The 20,845-nt window shown below is 44.8% G+C and overlaps 4 protein-coding genes across 15 annotated transcripts in view; 3 read left to right on the top strand and 1 right to left on the bottom strand.

Annotated features, from left to right (window-relative positions):
• The window catches only part of LOC125739306 (cadherin EGF LAG seven-pass G-type receptor 1-like), a 50,955-nt gene extending 45,589 nt beyond the window's left edge, over nucleotides 1-5,366 (bottom strand). For all 6 annotated transcript variants that reach the window (XR_007397118.1, XR_007397119.1, XM_049009274.1 and 3 more), the window contains exon 1: nucleotides 1,533-5,366. Coding sequence is in view for 4 of the 6 variants with exons in the window: in XM_049009274.1 (XP_048865231.1) it covers nucleotides 1,533-5,028 (3,496 nt within the window). In the remaining 2 variants the exon portion in view is untranslated. The remainder of the gene's footprint in view (nucleotides 1-1,532) is intronic.
• A 905-nt stretch (nucleotides 5,367-6,271) lies between these two features.
• Nucleotides 6,272-10,080, top strand: srr (serine racemase). 6 transcript variants are annotated; one of them, XM_049009323.1, is made up of 7 exons: nucleotides 6,272-6,409; nucleotides 6,978-7,179; nucleotides 7,347-7,528; nucleotides 7,614-7,744; nucleotides 7,945-8,093; nucleotides 8,454-8,543; nucleotides 8,695-10,080. In XM_049009323.1, the coding sequence occupies exons 1-7, from the start codon at nucleotides 6,380-6,382 to the stop codon at nucleotides 8,940-8,942; spliced, it is 1,032 nt and encodes a 343-aa protein (XP_048865280.1). In that variant the 5' UTR covers nucleotides 6,272-6,379; the 3' UTR covers nucleotides 8,943-10,080. The 6 variants fall into 6 exon arrangements, with proteins under 6 accessions (XP_048865280.1, XP_048865284.1, XP_048865285.1 ...); XM_049009327.1 differs by having other exon boundaries at nucleotides 8,454-8,553; nucleotides 8,695-8,834; XM_049009325.1 differs by lacking the exon at nucleotides 6,272-6,409 and adding an exon at nucleotides 6,573-6,656.
• Nucleotides 10,081-12,783: 2,703 nt separating this feature from the next.
• LOC125739315 (uncharacterized) lies at nucleotides 12,784-16,396 on the top strand. 2 transcript variants are annotated; one of them, XM_049009306.1, is made up of 2 exons: nucleotides 12,784-12,923; nucleotides 13,881-16,396. In XM_049009306.1, the coding sequence occupies exon 2, from the start codon at nucleotides 13,892-13,894 to the stop codon at nucleotides 15,911-15,913; it is 2,022 nt and encodes a 673-aa protein (XP_048865263.1). In that variant the 5' UTR covers nucleotides 12,784-12,923; nucleotides 13,881-13,891; the 3' UTR covers nucleotides 15,914-16,396. The 2 variants fall into 2 exon arrangements, with proteins under 2 accessions (XP_048865263.1, XP_048865264.1); XM_049009307.1 differs by having other exon boundaries at nucleotides 12,869-12,889.
• Nucleotides 12,784-20,845, top strand: part of LOC125739313 (uncharacterized) — a 74,101-nt gene continuing 66,039 nt past the window's right edge. Inside the window, exon 1 of the mRNA XM_049009304.1 lies at nucleotides 12,784-12,923. The gene's annotated coding sequence lies outside the window, so the exon portion shown is untranslated. The remainder of the gene's footprint in view (nucleotides 12,924-20,845) is intronic.

Below are 20,845 nucleotides of genomic sequence, written 5' to 3'. Positions count from 1 at the left end.
CCGGTGTGGGTTTTTGGGGCAACCTTTAGGTCGGCTGTTCACACCCAGGTGTGAGGACTCGTCAGCCAATCAGTCCTCTAAGTAGTGACCTAATTAGGGAGCGGCAGCAAAAACCTGCACACACACTGTCCCTCTGCGGATAAGACTGGCCAGCCCTGGGTTAGAGGGACACAATGCTGGGGTTCAGCTCCACAGCCAATATGGCCAACACTAGAGAAAAAAAAAAGTGAGAGGAGCTTCTCGCTAAGACAAACAATTTAACAGCCTTTCAGGACAGTTTTATTCTCGTCAGTCTCCTCTCCCTGCCTGCCCTCACATAAAATCCCAGGGGTGGGCAGGCTGTCAGTGTTTTATAAGCCATACAAGGGTGTGTTACTCTAAGGAATACAGGGTTTTTTCAGGGGAGGCTGAGATCACCACAAGCTCCCCAGTGACACCGTGGTGTCCGGTTGCTATGCCAGTTAATAGCAGAGACAACAGGGCCTTCGTGCCAAACATCCGGAGAGCATCTGCAAAACCTTCCTTTGAAAACGGGCTTAGAACTGAACATCCAAATGCACGGAAAAAACGCAAAAAAAAAAAAAAAAAAAAAGCCGACAGTAACGTCAAGGAGCATCAAAGTCAAAAAATTCTACTCAGAATTTCCATCAGAAGAGATGCATGCATTTGTCTGGCCAGAGTGTGGATTCACTTCAGTGGATGGTGACCATCAAGATTTCATAGATATACATCAGGAAGATTTTTGGGTTGTTAAGGACAATTCTCATTAAATTTCCACTGATAACAGCTAAACATAAGCTTCTGTCATATAAACATCATCCCTTAACACTGACTGCCGGAATTCTGATGATGAGCATAACACTATTATCACAACAATAAGACTTAATATTACCTTTATCTGACCTTCAAAGTATGTCGCTGTATCAAGACAATCCCTCCACAGTTAAAGAAGCCACATCAGGCAAATCCAGTGTCATCTTAGCAGTGTACAGTTGAACAGAAAACAATTAAATTAGGGTGACCAGATAATCCATGTCAGGGGGGACACGTTGAGCTTGGACAGGATTTGTAAACTACATTTCAATGAAAAGGACCTGCATTTCACTTAAGCACAGAGTTCTTGCTGTGTGCTGATTGGTCAGTCTCCTATAATCGTTAACGTTAATGTGAAACAGCTGGATGCGTCTTTCAATCAAGAAAACAAACCAATCAAAGCACAAGAAGAACTGAACTATTTAGCCAAGCACAGGAACCTTTGAATTTTAAAGTAGTTTGTAAAACTTGAAACAGCTCAGTGTCTCGCCTACCATGGACTGTCTGGTCACCCTCATTAAACGCTCACGCCTTTTGCACCTGTTGCGAGCCAACAGCAGAATGCAATACCGCAACCAAACAGCTCAAAGGCAACACAACCAGAGCAGAGAGAATAAACTCTGCAAGAAAAACAAGTTGAATGTCACTCATGAGATACTTCTAAGCTGTATTGAGAAAAAAATAGCCAAAAAATTGAAAGGAATAACTTAGATCTTTACCTGTGACTGACATTTTCATGACTGCTTCCAAGGGTCGGTTGTTGTTCAGGGCCTTGCTGAGCTTCAGGTCCCCAGTCTCCTGGTCCAGGATAAGGAGACTCAGCTCATTCCCCTCCACAAAACTGTAGTGGAGTTTGTCGGATACATCAGGGTCATGAGCAGGTACCTTCCCAATCACCCCAGGTGGGAAGCTGTTGGACTTGTTGGTGACATAGTTGTTAAAGATGATCTCAAAGTCCCGCAGGACTGGGTCGTTGTCATTTACGTCCACGAGTTTTATATATACAGTGGTGCGGCTGACCAGAGGAGCTGATGTGGCCTGGACAACAATCATATACTCCGTTTTGGACTCATAGTCTAGGTCTACCAATGCCATCAGGTCTCCTGTAAAAATATCCAGCTGGAAAACTTCTGGAACATTCCCCTCCACAATCTGATACAGAATCTGAGCATTGGTACCCTCATCTGGATCCGTAGCGGTGATCCGTGCTACAATGGAGCCCATGGGGCTGTTTTCCTCCACAAAGATATCTAACCTATCCTTCTCAAACACTGGTGCATTGTCATTTATGTCCAGCACAGACACCAGGATGTCCACCACTGCTTTCAGTGGAGGAATACCCTTGTCTACAGCATAGGCCTTCAGGCTGTACACAGCTACATTTTCTCTGTCCAACTTCCTGGCTGTTCTGATGATTCCAGAATACTGCTCAATGACAAAATCACCATCCCCATCATCCCCACCTTGGAAGGTGTAACTCAGTCTCCCATTGGATCCCGAGTCCCTGTCTGATGCTGAAATCTGCAGCACGCTGGTGTAAACTGGAGCATCTTCAAACACCATGCCCTGGTACATGTCCCGGAGAAACTGAGGAGCGTTATCATTGGCGTCAATAATGATGATCTCTACATAGGTGGTGTCAGACTTCTGAGGGATACCATTGTCATGGGCAACAATAGCCAGTGTGTAGGAGGCCTGGTCCTCATAGTCAATCTCCATCTGAGTTGTGATGGCTCCTCCGTCTGGGTCAATCTTAAACTGAGGCACATTGTCCTCCATAATATAGGTAATGCGAGCATTCTCACCCGTGTCTTCATCCGTGGCACTGATGACTACCACTGTGGAGCCCACAGGCTTATCTTCACTGACCAGAACCTGGTAGTTGGTACTCTGGAATACAGGCCGGTGGGTGTTGGCATCAGTGACGTTAATGCAGACCTGAGCAGTGTCGTAGCGGGTGCCATCTGAGGCGGTGACTGACAGCACATACTGCCGTTCCTGCTTGTAGTCCAGGGGCAGTGCCAGGGTAATGAGACCACCCCCGCTCTGGCTGGCGATGGCAAAGCGGTTGCGTGTGTTTCCACTGGCAATCTGATATGTCACCACACTGTTTATGTCCCGGTCAACAGCTGTGACAGTGAGCACACTTGTCCCCACCACAACATCCTCATTTATCTTCAGAGAGTACAGCTTCTCAGTGAAGGTCGGGACATTGTCATTCACATCTAGTACAGTAATGCTGACAATGGCTGATGATGACATCACAGGGATCCCATGATCCAGTGCTTCAACTCCAAAGGTATAAAATTCTGTGGACTCCCTGTCTAGCTCCACACTGACTGTGATCCAGCCAGTGCTGTTGCTAATGGCAAAGGGGAAACCCGCGGTGGTGTCGAGCAGCCGGTATTCCAAGCGAGCGTTGTCTCCGGAATCTGCATCTATAGCCTGGATGTGAATCACAGAGTATCCAACGACCACGTTCTCCAGCACAGTGGCTTGGAACGGCGTACTGACAAACATGGGGCTGTTGTCATTCACATCCACCACTCGCACAACCACGATTCCAGTGCTGTTAATCAGAGGTGGACGGCCACCATCCTGTGCCTTAATCCGCAAGTTGTACTCCCTGATCGTCTCATAATCCAGTGGGTTTATGACGTCGATGATGCCCGTGGGCGAGTGGATGTAAAACTGGCCCCGCACATTTCCACTGATGATGCTGTAGGTCACCTTCGCATTGTTACCCTCGTCCTTGTCTGTGGCTTCCACCCGGACCACTTCAGTGTTGACCGCGATGTTTTCTGGCACCTGAACAACGTAACGCTTCTTACTGAACTGGGGGTAGTTGTCATTCTCATCTTCCACTGTGATATACACTGTGGCCGTCGCACTGTGGGGTCCAGGGTCTTTGCCCTGGTCGTTGGCTTCTACCATCAACTGGTACTGGGATATTGTTTCTCGGTCTGGCCGAACCTTGATCTTAACTAACCCTTTCCAAGAGTCAATTTCGAAGTCTGAGTTCACGCCATCTCCATTCAGTATCTTATATATCATATTAGCATTGGATGGTGCGTCCCCATCTGTAGCTCTGATGGTCAACACCTCATAGCCGACCTCAACATTTTCCCGAATACTGACTCTGTATTCCGTCTGTTCGAACACTGGCTCGTGGTCATTGGTGTCCTTCACAGTGACAGTGAGATAGGTTGTTCCCAACCTCTGAGGGATGCCATGATCAGATGCTGTGACTTTAAAGACGTGAGTGTCTTTGATCTCCCTGTCCAAAGGCTGCTTGGTTGTGATGCTTCCGGTCTGTGATTCGATTTGAAAATAATCATTGGATCTGCTATCGAAGAGAGCCTCGATGCTGTATTCAATTCTCCCAGCTTCTCCATCATCTAAATCGACGGCTTTGAGGGTGAAAACTCGGGTCCCAGCCGGCTCGTTCTCGGCCACCGACACCTGATAGTTCGGCAGCTGAAATTGAGGAGCGGTGTTAACGTTCCTCCTCCGTCTTTTGTCTGTATGGTTGCCCTCCGATTGTGCTCCGTCTGTCATAAACCTCAGCTTGACACGCACGGACTGATCCTCTTGCCAGGTCGGCAGCATGCAAAACAACGACGCCTCCGCGCCTTCAACCGCTTGGCGACTGCGGTCCTGCTCCCACTCGGTCGTTACGCTCCCGTTACTCAAAAACACCTGCAAGCTTGTTGCCTTGCAGGACAAATTGTACAGCTGTAAATTTCCAAACAGAACAAATAAAAGGTCCTTGACATTTAACGTCAACTTACCTGCAGTTAAGAAGGAATTTGCTTCTATCCTGGAAAAGTAATTAATGTACGTGACGGGCTTGCCTGCTCTGCTATTTCTTTTATATTTGATGAAGCAGTCCTGTCCATGCACAATCGGAAGAAAACGTGTTAAAATTGAATTTTCCGGCTTTTTGATCCTAGAAAACAGCGGCGCTGGGTTCCAGTGCAGAGGTGCGCAGCGCAACTTACGGGGCAGCGCCGACACTGCGAGTCGCCCCTCCATCTCTAATAAACTCCACACAAACTTAGGCGTTAAAGTCCTGCCGGTTTCATACATCCAGCCGGGACCCACAGATGTATTTGCCCAAGCGGCTCCAGGAGATAAAGCTTGTGAACGTAAAGGTGCCAGCATCGGGACTTGGAGCAGAAAGTACCCCCAGATCCAGGTTATTTGCAGCTCCATAGTTTCAAAAACTCAAATCATCCACATAATTTCACCAGAACCCCTGAAAACAGCACTTGCGCTTTTCCTCCTCGCACCCCGGCTTTCTATTGTAATCCATGTGAAAGTGCAAAGTTAAGAAGACCACCTATGCGTTGCATCCACGGACCGGGCGTCATTATATCCCACGTTAAGTTTTAAATGACTACAAAATGGCTACGCAGCTCCCCTACTTCAGAAGGTATTAGCATGAAAGTGCGGCGTGATACCCTCCGGGAGCAATAGAAGCTCATCTGCTGGATGATCCCTTACTGTCATACACACGCACGCTGTTAAGGCGGCATGTCGAGGTGCGCTGTGCCCCCACCCCTTTCCGCAGCTCCTCCGACTGGTTACTGCACGGGATAAATACCTATAATCATACCGTCCTTTGTGTGTGTGTGTGTGTTTTTTTAATCCAGCATTAAAATTAGTTGCGGTTATTTAAGGGTATTGAAATCAATGACCGGCGATTGTCATCGCTGTCTGTCATTTTAAAGCCATTTTTTAAATGAATGACACCTGTGTTTCCTAAAAACCTTGCAAAGACTATTTAATAAGTTCTAACGTGAAATAATTTTTTATTTGCATTTATAAACATTTTACAAATATCCAGACAGAATAACACGGGCTATTTTACTTGTATCAGCTAGAATAAAATGTTACAATTAAATTAAACACACTTTTACTCCAACAACAAACTTTTATTGGGTCTTTGCAGATTTTACGAAATCTTTTTCAAGAGCGACACCTAGAGATTAACAAAAAGCTGGTAACCAAAGGAAAAGAAAGATTCATTAGCGTCACTTCTGCCAAATAACATACAGAGTGGAAATAAAAATTTACACGCTCCTTATAAAATGGCAGGGTTTTATGATGTCAAAAAAGAATCTATGAAATCATGTCAGAACTTTTTCTACTTTTGGCGCTGACTTCTAAAATATGTGTAAATATTACACAGATAAGCACGAGAATGTCTGAAATTGTATAAACCAACCGAGACAGCATAGTGGCTAAGGATATTGAGGCTTAGCCTGAACGCTGCTATTTAAAATCCCCCAAAGAACTTTTAGCATTATCCTTCATTAATTATAAAATAACTGCGATTACATACGCCCATAATCCACGTAAAACACATTTGTCCACTAGGTGGGAGTAAAGAGCAAACATTATCTTCTACATTTATAAAACACAAACATCGGGTATCATCGGGTTTTGAGGGTGACAGCATGAAGGTGGTGTAGATAGGGGTAAGGGAAATCACTAGCTACATGGGAGAAACTTGAACCCTCGCCCAGAAATGTGAGGCAATAATGCTAACCACGGCACCACCATGCCAACTGCGGAACAATATGAAATAAAGGTAAACCACATTTGCTGTATCTGTTTCACAGACCTTAGGTTCACCTAGATAAATTAAAAAACGTCATAAAGACTCTCTTCTTTTACTCAAACCCGTTCAAAAAGGCCGCCATGTTTTATTTATTGTGTGCAAGAATTACATGTCACTAACAACGATACAGGGAGCAAGTCGTTCTCGAGTGTGTTTCCCCGGGGACCGCTTTAATTGTAACACCGCTTATGCTTCGCCACTTATCCGTCTTTCAGAGGTACTTACTGTTTACCGTTAAGGAAAAGCTTTTATAGTTGCATGGTTAAGTACTTATTTTGTGTGCCGTTACACCTACGTCATACGTCTAGACGAGCTTTACAATAACTTTCTTTCTCGACAGATGATTTACCGTGCAGTTTTTTAAACGGTTCGTAGTCTGCTTGATAATCATATATAGATAGCTCTTACGCATGTATACAATTAAGTGAATGAGCCTAATCATGGAGCTACTTTTTATTAAAGTTTCACAATTAAAAACTGCTAAATCTTAAATTAATATTGTAGTGAAATATTTTGCTTACTCGCTTATTTGTAACAGACTTCGTATTTGGTGAGAGTAACAATGGAAAGTACGCCTGTAGAGGGCGTCACACTGGAGATGCTCAAAGATGCCTGGGACACTGTGAAGTCTAGTCCTCTGGGGGTGATTAACACACCGATGATTTCTGGGAACCGGACAACACTGTTCCTCAACACTTTGTGCAACTTTCATATGAAAATGGAAAATTTGCAAAGGACTGGTTTGTATGATTCGCACCCCGACAATACTGACCATTACCTCTGAATGATAGAATTCTGTGTGTAGCACAGTTCTTACTGGATGAGGTACATACTTGGAAAAAAAAATGTATTTGTTCTGGAATTGTCAGGCTATCTGCACTTTGTTGGATATTTTTGTCAATTCTAGGTTCTTTTAAAATAAGAGGAGTCGCCAATCAGTTTGCTAGAAAACCTACAGGATTTCCCCTAGTAACCATGTCCGCTGGGAATTATGGGAAGGCATTTGCCTATGCCCTGAAACACTACGGATGTAAGGGCAAGGTGGTGATGCCCGAAACAGCTCCTGCTTCCAGATCAACACTCATAGAAGTAAGCAAGGCTTCCAATCGCGTGTGGATGTTACTGTCCAAAGGAACACTTTTATATTTGTGTCCTTCATTGTAACACCCTTCAGAGTCTGGGAGCTGAGGTTGAGCGTGTGCCATCTTCACATCTGTTGGATGTGGTCAAACGGTGTGTCCTGCAAGAGAATATGACATTTCTGCACTCGATTGATGACATTGACCTCATTGCCGGGCATTCAAGGTAAAGCCTATCAAAAAAAATGCTTGTCCTTGTAAGGGTAACGTGGGGCCTGGCACCACTCCCAGGATGCACGATGTCAGCCCACCGTAGGGCAGAGATACGCACCCACACAATCATACTGTAAGGGCAAGTCAAAGACACCTCCTGCAGGACACCTGTGGTTCCTCAATCTGCTCGTCCATTGTTGGTGGCCTTTGCAGCCTCGGCTTTGAGATCTTGGAGGAGATGCCAAACCCAGACGTGGTGGTGGTCTGTTGCGGGGGTGGAGGCTTGCTGGCTGGTGTTGCAGCTGCCATCAAGCTCTCGGGCTGTAAGAACACCCTGATCTACGGAGTGGAGCCCGAGGGAGGTGAATGACTAACTGTTCAGTCCTAAAAACTCAAGCAATCAATATTGATGAAAGAATTAAATCTGTATACATTCTCTTTCAGAAAAGGGCTTGTGATCTGTTTTTATACCATTTCTCATGGGGTCTTTTGAAACACCCAAAAAAACATGCTGATTTTTCAAGTTATAGGTGTTTATTTAAAATCAGAAAGGTAAGAGTGAATTCAGAGTAATCAAGCACTAAGCATTCAGGTAGACTTCAGGTAAAATGGACGCCTGCAAACTTAGGGGGACATGATGGTGAACGTGGGAAACTCTGCAGGTGCGAGGATTATACCTTTATAATTGCCTGATTCACTGCTGAGTTCATGTCACCTGACAGCCTGTACCATGCTCAGAAGCTTCATTGAGATGAAGCCTGTTTCCATGGATACTCAAAGCGTTGCTTCTGGACTCGCCCCACCGTTTGCAGGTACCATAAGGTGCTTCTTTTTTGCATTGTAGCCATATTTTCAAGAACATGGTCGTTCTATTATTATATAATTCTTTAATTGCAATGAACCAATGAGAGAGTATTTGGTTGCATTGACCTACATTGAGTAATGTCTGTTCATGTGTCTCAGGTGCTTTGCCATACAGACTCTGTCGGCAGTTTGTGCAGGAAATCGTGCTGGTCAGCGACGAGCAGATCATGGCCGCCGTGGTTGATCTGTACCAGGCCGGCTTCGTGGTGGAGCCCTCCGGGGCTGCCTCCTTCGCCGCCCTCGCCAACGGCAAGATCCCGGACGTGGCCGGGAAGAACGTCGTGCTCGTTGTCAGCGGAGGCAACGTTGGCATGGATGAGCTGACAGACTTCAAAAAGACGCTGTGATTAAATTGGCTAAATAACCAAAATGTAACATCCTCAGAAGGTCTGCCTCAGAACTGAGTTGTTTCAGGTTTATATTCAGTACCTTTCAAAAGGAAAATCGCCAGTATCAACCTTCCTGTGCCGTTGAGTGGTTAAAGAAAAATTTAAATAAATGTTAATCATCGAAAAAAAAAAAAGTAAAGAACTGCACAAAATATAACCCTAATATAAAAAATATTTATAGCAAGTTTTGTTTCATAAAGGTAAACAAAGGAAAAATGTAAATGGGAACAATATACTGGGAAACACTCCCGTTCCGTCAGCCCTCAAAGAAGCCTATTGTGCGTGGAAATACGATTATAAAAAACCCTCAACAATAGAATATAGGTTTGTACTTCTGAAATAACTAATCTAAACATTTTGTTCTGGTTGCAGGACAGATGCAGGCATATATTGATTTTTGTCTTTATTTTGAGATGTGTTAGGAATAAAGAAAATGTCTATGCTGAATAGTTGTTGTATATTTGCAAACAAGGAAAAAAGGCCAGACATTGTTTTAATAAAACTGTTTGTTATATTTCACATGTGGCTTTTATTAAAAACATCGTGTATTAATATTCTGCCTTAAAATACTAATATGAGGAGCATGCAGTCTGCCAAGTCATGAAGTGAGGGTGATCCATTTTATGACTGTGTGTACATGACATAACCCGTTTAAGATGCTTACAAGCGTGCACACAGCTTATTCCTGTGGCTCCACCCTTGAAGACTGGGTGGGGATGATTTCCCAGTTCAAGAGGGGTTTTCTGGTTCAGTTCTGAATTGTGGTCTGTTGAACGATAAATGCTTGTGCGTGCAAAAATAAAATTAGCTAGATTTTTTGTCTTAGCATCGTAATGTTATCAATGGGCATGTGCTCTGGGGTTCCAGTGCCGGCATATTTTAATGTATCTGATTAGCAATATATTTTTTTCTTGTAGGTGAACATTAATGCAATGTATTTTCAAGAAATTATGCACCATGAATATATGAATTTTAATATAAAGTTTAATGATGCTCTTCTGCGCGTTATTTAACTGTACATTCGTATTGCACCTGTATTGTACCTGTGTACTGGTGATAAGTGAAGTTACAATAAAAGTTATTTGATTTGATTTGGCTCAGTGGCGGATCTGCATTACCCTATTGTATATGTCAGAGTTCTCAGCCAGATAAGCCAGACGAACAATATTTCAGAGTTTTGATTCTCTTTATCCACATGAACAACTCTCAACATGCCAGACTTTGAGTGGCCAGCTGCAGCGAAATTAAACACGTTCGTCGGCTGCCCTTTCTGCATTCCTCTTTATTTCCACTAGGGGACAGGCTACACCAAGAAACTGATTTGTGTGCCTGTGGTTTGTGTTTACGGGGCTGTAATTCAGCGGCAGCTACACACCTTGGATCTGTGCCTTTAAGTAGCCTGTCTTGCACTTCACCAGGTCTGACACAGCAGCACAGCAGGGGGGTCTCACAGTAGTCAGCTCTCTCTGTCCACCCTGAAGTCCACCTTGAGACTCTCCCCCATCACCTTCTGTCCATTTTCCATGTCTGTTCACTCTCTCCTTCTCAGAGTTAGCTCATCTATGGGGGGCAACATTAGCCCCAGATTCCCTTTAGCCCCTCGCTTTCCTGTCTCTACCCCCTGGAAAACCTCACACATAGACCCTGTAAGGGAGAACACAGGGGAAGCCTCCTGACTACATGAGGAGAACATGCAAACTCCACACACACGGAACCCTGGAGGAGACCTGAGCCCCAGTCCCAGGGGTGTGAGGCAAGCGTGCTGACCACTGCACCAGCATGCCACCTCACTCAGTGATATATAATGGAGGTAAACCATATTTTCTGTACCTGTAATTGTAATTAATGCTGAACTGACATCTAAAGCCCCAACAGACGTCGTTGGCTGAAACTGAGCACTACACCAGGACTGGCTTCTGCAAGAAAGGCCAGTGGAGGCCCCTCTTGCAAAAGACTCACATCAAATTATGCTAGAGGCTTCACAAATATGAAATCAGTATGCTGTTTGAAATGAGAATGAAGCGTTACTCTTTGTGCAAATGAAACACGGCCCATCGCTCCTGCCTGAGGGAGAGCAGCCAACATTCTTGGGCAGGCTGAAGCAAAGCAGCACTTTGGACCCAGAGAAAAGGCCCAAAGGGTTTTGCAGATGTGTGGCGTAGATTAAAAAATTACACAACTTTGAAAGACCAATGAAAGAAAATATATTGGTTATTTGCATATGAAGGTATAATACAAGAAAAACATTTCAAACTCGTAGAATAAAATGTGATTGAATTTAAGATTTGTTGCTTCATGGGAGCCGCCTATGTTGAGCAAAGCTGGACAAATTTGAACAAAGCAGCAGCTGATAGGAATGGGCTGATAATCTTAGGGGGAGGTTATGAAGAAGATGGTGGCGATTTGGGGGAGATTGCATTAGAATCAGCCTTTGTCCTGGAGTGTTCTGGAGGAGGCAAGTCTGAACTGATCAACTGTAGGTATCTGCAACAAACATGTGCTGACATTCCTGTTTAAGTGGGTTGTGTCTCCTTCCCACCTGTCCCTCCTCATCCACCCACCCATCTATCTTTCTGCTGCCCTTCCCGGTCATTGCCGCAGGGATAAAGTGAACTGCATTGATCCTGGGGGGGAAATTCTTGGGCACTGTTGGAGTTAGACTCCACCGAGTCCGTTGATGAGGAAAAGATGCATTCGTGAGGCAAAGGATGGTTGTGAGTCAGCTCTCTTTATTTGTTGTACAGATCGATCCGGGAGCCACCCTCAGATGCACAAAAGTACACACCAAGGGAAGCTCAGCTCCCTGTTGTCTGTGTCTAACTTTTATACCCCGTTTAGGGCGTCTACTGTTCTTGTTGGTCTCTTTCCAGTTGACGTAACATATAACTATTGTTTGGACATTGCTGGCGTTAGTCCCCACACCCGTTCCCTTTTATCTTATCTTGTTATGTTGCAATTTAGCATCGTCAGCGACCCCCTCCCTTGTTATGTCCCCGCAGGTCAAGCGTAAGCTTAATGTCACCACGAGCCTGTCAATGTACCTTCTGCTTTCCGGAATTTACTTACACTACGAGGAGGGCTGGAGCCCCCCTTTTCTTCCTGCCTGTGTTCCAGTTTGTTCCCCTTTCTCAGTGTGACAAAGTTTAGCACGCAACCTAGCCCCCCTTCAGCACACAGCAGTGAATATTCGGACGGGCTGTCATATTTAAGATAACAATGCTTAAATACATGGGCAATGTGGCTTGCAAATATAAAAGTGATCTTTTACGTAACTGCACGTTTATCAGGGTCTGTTTCTAGTTTTTTTTTTTTTTTTGGGGGGGGGGACAGTGACAGGACTTTTAAGTGAGGTGCAGTGGGTGTGTTAAGCAGCAAGCTGCACAGACGTGGTGGGGGTGAGCACACATGCGCGGGGAGATCGGGGTGGTGGGTGCAGGGACAGATTACGGACCGGGCCAGCGGGGCCGCTTATCAACAATGTATTTTCGTTTGTCTATTTTAGAGGGCCTACATTCTTTGATCCTCTGCCTACAAGGGCCCCTGACCCTATAGGGAGGGCGTTTGGCTGCCAAGGGCCCTTGAATTGTGGTGGTGGTGCTGGTGGTGGTGGTGGGGGGGGCCCTCGCGAACGTTTTGCCCAGGGGCCCACACAACCCATAATCCGTCCCTGGGTGGGGGTGTGCATACTTGCGCGGGGAGATCGGGGTGGTGGGGGTGAGCACACATGCGCGGGGAGATCGGGGTGGTGGGTCTGTGCATACATACGCAGGGAGATCGGGGTGGTGGGTGTGTGCGTAGATGTGCAGGGAGATCGGGGGCAGGGCGCTGAAGTTAGAGAATAAAAGCTGCTCACAACAGCAGCTACTTAACGATCAGAAAATCAGGCAAGAAGCAAGTATCTGCAAGTATATAATCTACTTCCTTACTACTTACTTTCAGGTATTTGACTCTTTACTTTATCTTTCTGCATTTCTGATATGTAACAGATTGAAGATTCACACACAGGATTGCATTAGTGACTCCCCAAGCTGATGTTGTCTTAAATATAATATAGAAAATAACGTATAAAAATGGTAAAATATTAGATGATAAAAAAAAACTACATGCAGAATAAGCAAACAAAAAATATAGAGAGGTTGATTATGGTCACAGTTGTGTTTCTGTGATATACTTGTCTGCCTTGATGATTTGCTGTGGATCTCTATGGTCACTCTTTGTGAAGCTAACAAACCAAGCTGTGATGTACTTTGTCAAAAGGCTCTTTAGCAGACCTGTAGAAACTGACCAGATGTTTCTGGGGCAGGTTTGTTGTGAAAAAGTAGAATTAAAGAAGAAGTTCAGAGATACATCTCTCAACAAAATAAACATTGAAGTGAAATTTAAAAAGGCAGCTTTCTGGTAGTTAATGTTTAGTATTTAAACAAATCATAAAAAACACAACATTGACAGGAGGTTTGTACGGCATGCTACAGATAATTTATACTGTTCATTCAGAAATGAGACACTGTTTATAGCTGTATAAAGTTAAGTTGTAATTTATTCTGTTCCAAATTGTTGATCTGTATATTTGAAAAGCATCGTATTTTATATTTGTACGTTATCATGCTGATACACGGAAATTTAACTTTTATCTGTCCAGCTTTATGTGATTGAGTAAAAAAGTCACTTCAACAGTATTTGTCTTATGAGAGGGTGAATGTGTCCTATTTATACCTGTAAATACATATAATGTGTTTATGGGTAAAAAGGCCAGCATAAAGCATGAGTAACAAGTAATTCATTCAAAAATGACAACCACATATAGTCTTTCAATTAAGGAATGAAACTTAACTAAATCAAATGAAGATCTTTGCTCAAATCTGATGTGTCACAGAACACAATTCTGTTTCTTTACAGGAAAGACGACAATGGCAGACATAGTGAAAGCTACCCAATCAATTTCCAAGGCTGGAGATTTCAGAGATGACACCAAGCTGATAATGCAACCATATGCTAACTGGGAGGAGTACTTGGTACCTGCCCCAGTCTCCATAGCCATTCTGGGGGAGCTGGTCTGTATCTCCTCTAATGTAGATTTCTCCATCAATAAAAACCCTCCAAAAGGTGGGTTTCAGTTAATCAAGTACCCAGACTCATTTCGTGCCTGTCTAATGCAAGTGGCTAATTCTGGATGGGCGGCATTCAATGAGGCTCACAAGAACATGGACCAGATCCGTCTCCACACTGGCAATGTGCCAGCTTACATCAAGACATCGGTAAATATTTTGGTACAAGACAATGATGAACTGGTCCAAACCATCCTCCCTGACCAACTGGAGAACATATCAGCTATATCAAATGACTGTGAAAGATTAGCTGAGCAAACTGAGAGAAAGTTCACCCTAACTATTTATCTGATCCAAGAACTTTTAGAAGCTTGTATAAGTGCAAAGAAGGTATATGGTGATGATCTGGAGAACGTCAAGCGCAAAATTGAGGAGACAAATATGAAGAAGGAGGATTCAGAGAAAGCAAAGGAAAGGGCTCAGAAAACACTTCAGGACATGAATAAACAGGTAGAAGAGGCACAGAACACCTTTAATAAAGCAATGGATTCACTGCCATCTGGGTGGGAACTGATTGGCATGAACTTTGTAGAAGGACTCACAGAAGGTGTATTAACTGCTCTCAACATTTTTACAAACATAGCAGCAAAAGTCGTAGAAACAAAACTAGGAGGTCCAATGATGTTTGCACAGAGCAACACGTTTTCCAAATCAGGGCAGCTTCTGGGTCTGAGTCGAACCTTAAACAGCTTTACAGAACCAAACCAAATTAAATGGTCTGATGTATTTGACCAAAAGGAGGGGAAAGCAAAGACGTCATTTCTCAGTAAACAATTTGAGCACATTAAAACCTCAGTGGCCAGTGAAAATGACTCTGATGCAAAAAGCAAAGCTATAAATATCTGCACAAAGGGTACGAACCTGTGCTCTGAGCTCAGCACCATCGCACCTGAAGGGAAATGCGATGATGGCAAGACCAAAGAAATGATTGGAGGAATCCAAAAGCTGCTGAAGGAAACAGAGAAATTTGACTCTGAGAGCAAAGCCCTCACAAACACACCAGCTTTTACACCTGAACCCCCGCAACAAGCTAAGGAGAGCGGAAAAAAACGGGCAGGTGAGATGGCGGTGGAGAACGCTCGTTTCCGCATAGAGCAGAGTCGAGCTCAGCTGGAAAAGGCAAGAGAGATGCAAAAACAGAGTTTGGAAAACCTGGAGAAAAACCAGAAGGAGCTGACAGAGATCTTAGTCACACTGAGAAACTGTGAAGTAAAAGAGATCGACTTCAACACCACCATTAAAATGCTGGTCAAGGGTCTAGATGCGATGGGAAGAGTGAAAGAGCAGTGGGAGAAGATGGTACGCTTCTTTCAGATGATCTCAAACATCGTTAAGACCTGCCTGCATAGATCTCTGACTGATTTTGTCAAACAGTCTCAGAAGGCATCTCAGAAACATCTGTCATATAACACAAAAAAGTTCATGAAAGACCTGATCTACCAGCAGGCCTTTTATGCGTCGAATGTAGCCAGCTTGGTTAACATGATCTCAGGGACCTACGTTGAGATTTCCGACAAGCACCTGATGGACAGGATCAGCAGTCTGGGCAAACTCATGGCTCTGGATCCCAGCAAACCGAATTTTGAAAGTGAACGCAGGAAATTACATGATGCCTGTGAAGAAGCTCAAGAAGCAATACGAGATCTTGTGATGAAGAACAACCAGACATTTAATCAGAAGGCAAAAGAAAGAATGAACAGAATCGAAGGGGCACTAAAGCCGATGCTACCCCCAGTATCTGAGGAGAAAATGAGAGAGATGAAAGAAATAACAGAATCTGCATTTAAAGAAATGAGTCAGGAGGATGAAGATCAGTTTGCATGAAGTTTCTTTTAAAGCATGAATAACTCAAAAATAGCTACAGAACACATACATTTGAATAACATACACACACAGATGCACACACACACAAACACATAATATTAATACTAGAAAATGTACATTTTCTCTTGCTTTGCTTCACTGGAAGCTCTTAATCGACATCTTTTGCGTTATCAAGTCAAGTCAAGCAGGTTTTATTGTCATTTCAACCATACACACAGTATACAGTGAAATGAGATAACGTTCCTCCAGGACCATGGTGCAACACAGAGCAGGACAAAGACAGAGCAACATCATAAGTGCAGACAGGACAGCATAGCAGTACAGATTGACAAGACAGACAAGACAACAGTGCCAATTAACAGTGGTAACATTCTGGATACAGTATTTGTTACTGTATGGTAGCAGCGAAGGTTGTTTGTGCAAAAATGCTGTACAAAAATGCCATGGTATAATAAATAACAATAAATATTATATACAGATGTACAGATGTGTATGTGTGTGTGTGTGTGGGGGGGGGGGGGATTGTGTTCAGTTCCGGTTGAGGAGTCTGATGGCCTGAGGGAAGAAGCTGGTCCCCGTTCTGGCAGTGGAGGCCCGTATGCTACGGAACCTTTTGCCAGATGGGAGGAGGGAGAAGAGTGTGCGTGGGGGGTGTGTGGGGTCATCCACAATGCTGGTGGCTTTGCGGATGCAGCGTGTGGTGTAAATGTCCGTAATAGAGGGGAGAGAGACCCCAATGATCTTCTCTGCCGTCCTCACAATCCTCTGTAGGGTCTTGCGGTCCGAGACGCTGCAATTCCCGTACCAGGCTGTGATGCAGCCACAGAGAATGCTCTCTATGGTCCCTCTATAAAACATGGTGAGGATTGGGGGTGGAAGGTGAGCTTCTCCTCAGTCTCCGCAGGAAGTAGAGACGCTGCTGGGCCTTCTTGGCAGTGGAGCTGGTGTTGAGGGTCCACATGTGTTATGTAGGTCATATTCAGTTTTGCTGCTTCTAAGTTTATCGCTCTGTAAAGTATTACAAGTAAAACTTCTAGGGATTTAAACTGTCAGCATAGTTGGTGAAAGGAAACAGATTTTACAGTAACATGTGGAGAAAATCTTTTTCTAGTTAAAGTGGCAGGATTGAAGACACGCTGAGTCTGAGCAAGATCAACACAGCTTCGGACGTCCAGGGGTGGAGATCCACTTACAGGAGAGACCTGGAGTCAGACTGACCTCACCATCAAAGGTCAAGGAAGAAGACGACGACGACGACCCAGGGGTCTCACCAAAGATCGCGTCCATCTCAAAGCTCTGGGTCGTGTTTGTTTGCATGTCTGCCCACTTTGCCAGGTTAGGGCTCTGCAGGGACACGGGGCTGCGAGTCAAACAGAGCAGCAAGTCTGAGGGAGCAGGACTAGGCAACAGAGTACTGAAAATATAGCTTTGCTGACTAACTATACTGCCCTGAGGGGGGGGGGGGGTATATGCTGTATATTAAACAACACATGTATTACAGTTTAAATGCAGCTCTCTTGATGAACATCCTTGTACACGATTACACAATGTTTACATTTAATGTGGGGAATATATTAACCTTTTTTGGTCAGATTTTTGTAGTTCTTGATCTAAATCTTACTGTCATTAGATCACACAAACCGTTAAATACGTGTATTAAATACTGTGTTGATACTGGTGTTTGTGAAATGGGCATAATGCTTTAAACATCAAGGCCTGATGTCTAGACGAACCCGAGCCTGGCTTAGCTCTCAAGCTATTAGTCATTAAAACGGTAACTGTCAGTCATTGGCTGCTTATTCACAGGTCTGTGCTCCACTGTACCACAGCCTTAACTTGCTAGCAAATTTGTTTTGACCTCCCACAACTGAATACCATTTATTAATTAAACCAACCTAAGACTTTAGGTTTTTTTGATCCACTAATTCACACTAGTTCATTAGTACATTCCTGTTTCACATGCTGGTCAATCTTCTTTCAGAAAATCTTCAGCAAACAAGTGTTTGTTTATGCATTAATTTATGCAATGAAACAAATAAACCAGCTAAAACCAATACACAGCCAAGGTTGGGGGGGGGGGGGGTCACTGTGGAAATGTTTCCCAGTACAATTAATAAAAATGCCTGATTACTTTCTGTTACTTTTGGCACGATGCCAAATTTTCATGCAAACAAGAGAAAAGAAAAAGCAAAAATTGACTTTTACTCCGGTAAGTATTTTGTGATGAAACAGAGCAAAGTGAGAAAACCTCAGGGGAGAAAATCCCTTTGAGGCACACGACAATAGAAATGTTTCGGTACACGGCGTTACTGCGCCCTCCTCACATGGGTTAAATGCAGAGGACGCATTTCATTGTTGCGCTCCGTGTGCTGTGGTTCGGTGTGTCAACACTGATCACCAAATTATAATTAAAACCAAAGCAAATGACCAGCATTGAGAATAATTTATAATGACTGGCTAAATTCCATGAGATTTTGTGACCAATCTCCCCCTAAATGCTTTTTTTGTAAATCCAGCTGCTACCCCCCGCAGAAAACAGCGGGGCCTCTGTGTCCCTGTGCCTCTGCTTACAGGCTGCATACATTCACTCACGGTTATGCCCTGAGGGGGGTCTAGAGGGGCAGCATGTTGGCACAACTTCCCCCCCCCCAGTCCAAAAACATGCTAAGATGAACTAGAGTTGCCACATTGTGTACATGTGTGCCCTGCCAGGGAGAACATGCCAACTCCACACGCAACACAGGGAGGATTCCCACCCATGACCATGGAGGTGTGTGGCATTAGTGCCCCCCCCCCGCCCCCCACCAGGCATTGTGCTGTTTCTCATTAAATTCCACAGTATAGAAGGAGGGCCAGGATGCCCCAGGGCAGGGTGAAACCCAACGACGAGTCCTTTCTTCACCTCTTTCTTCACTTCTTTTCTCGTTTACTAACAGAGGAACCTAATCATGTTTCCTGAAATGGATTATTTTGTGACTTTAAGCTCTTGCCCACCGCTGGCTAATTTGCATTCTTGGTTCAGCCCCATTGTGGTTAAAATCTCAAAACGCTTATTAAAGCCCCTGTTTCCTCCCCCCAAACACAGCCCATGTGATTCTGTTAATCATCCAATGGAAATCTCTCAATGTAATACAACAGAGTGGACATCAAAAGCAATGGACTTGCACCAATGAGCTCTGGGTTGTGCTGACTTACATGTTAATGTTTACATACAGCCAGATGCTGTTAAAAACCAAATGGTGTAAAACCAGGGGCAACAGCCAAACACCTTTTATTAGTATCTCTGGATTTCCCAGATTTTGTATTATACTTTTTCAAAATCATAATAATTTAAAAACCCTGATCTATTAACCTATCATTCCAATCTTATTTTAAAGCCCTCGGAAATAATATAATATGGTTGATCAAAAACTTAAGCTGTACGTTTTGGGTCCTCAAGCAGCAGTGGCCTGTACGACGAAGTGGGGTTACTGGATTGTCAGGGAAACTTGTCGAATTTAAGGTACCACAGTTTAAATGGACTTCATATTCGTTCACTTACATTTTGCCCAGACTACCTTAAATCCGACAAGTTACCCTCATAAGCCTGCTAAAAAGAGACCTCCCCAGACAAATAGGACTCCCCACTAAACAGAGGCCTGTCTACTAAAGAGACCTCCCCCCCACTAAGGAGAGGGCTCCCAGTTAAAAAAGGACTCCCCATTAAAAAGGGGCCTCACTACTTAAATAGAGGTCTCCCCGTGAAGAGAGGCCTCCCCACTAAACAGGCCTCCCCACTAAAAAGAGTCTAGCCCCATACTCAATAAATGGCCATCCATCTGCCACAGCCAGGTGTTACGTGGGTGTCCCCTAGGCCTGGTCCAGGAGTCGGATCACGCTCAGGGAAACACGGCACATGGCCGTAGTGAGAAAGCTGACGCTGCCTGGCAATGCGGGTAATGTGCCTCATTCCGGACTCCTCTAACCACTGCTCAGTCGGCACAAAATCAAACCAGCGGTACCCAAGGATTCTCTGAAGACACCCAGTACCGAAGGGGTCCAGTCTTCATCTCAGCTCACTGGATAGCATGCATTTCTCACAGCCATACAGCGAGACAGGGAGCACCAGAACTTCGACCATCGTCCTCTTGCATTAATATTGGGAGCCACAAACCCCTTTCCAGTAACCTCAACACCTCCCCATGCTCTCCCAATCCGTCTGCTAACTTCAAAGGAAGAGTCACAAGAGACACGAATGTCGCTGCCGATGTAGGTAAATCTCTCGGCAAGGTTGACATTCCCCCCGCAGACAGACACACTACCTATTCCTAAGAAGTCAGTAAATGCCTAGATCTTGGTCTTTATCCAGGACACCCACAATCCCAGACACTCAGACTCCTCACTCAGTCACTCGAGAGCCCTGATCAGAGCCTCCATTGACAGTTAAGATCACAGCATCGTCGGCAAAGTCAAGATCAATAAATCATTCTTCACCAACAGATACCCCATAGCCCCTGTACCCCATGACTCTGCCCAACACCCCGTCCATGTAAAGAAAGAAAAGTAAAAAAAAAAGACGCATTGTCCTGCCCCGATCGTGCCACGCCCCTTCATCTGCCCCGATCGTGCCACGCCCCCTCATCTGCCCCGATCGTGCCACGCCCCCTCATGTGCCCCCGATCGTGCCACGCCCCCTCATCTGCCCCGATCGTGCCACGCCCCTTCATCTGCCCCGATCGTGCCACGCCCCCTCATCTGCCCCGATCGTGCCACGCCCCCTCATCTGCCCCCGATCGTGCCACGCCCCCTCATCTGCCCCGATCGTGCCACGCCCCCTCATCTGCCCCCGATCGTGCCACGTCCCTATTTAAGAGAGTAGGAGCAAGATCACACCCCTGGTGAACCCTAGAATCAACTGGGAAAATGTAGATGTTCTCCCTCCAGTTTGCACAG

Source organism: Brienomyrus brachyistius, chromosome 3 (genome assembly GCF_023856365.1).
Source record: "Brienomyrus brachyistius isolate T26 chromosome 3, BBRACH_0.4, whole genome shotgun sequence".
Lineage (NCBI taxonomy): Eukaryota > Metazoa > Chordata > Actinopteri > Osteoglossiformes > Mormyridae > Brienomyrus > Brienomyrus brachyistius.
This window is presented reverse-complemented; position numbering and strand designations above follow the sequence as displayed.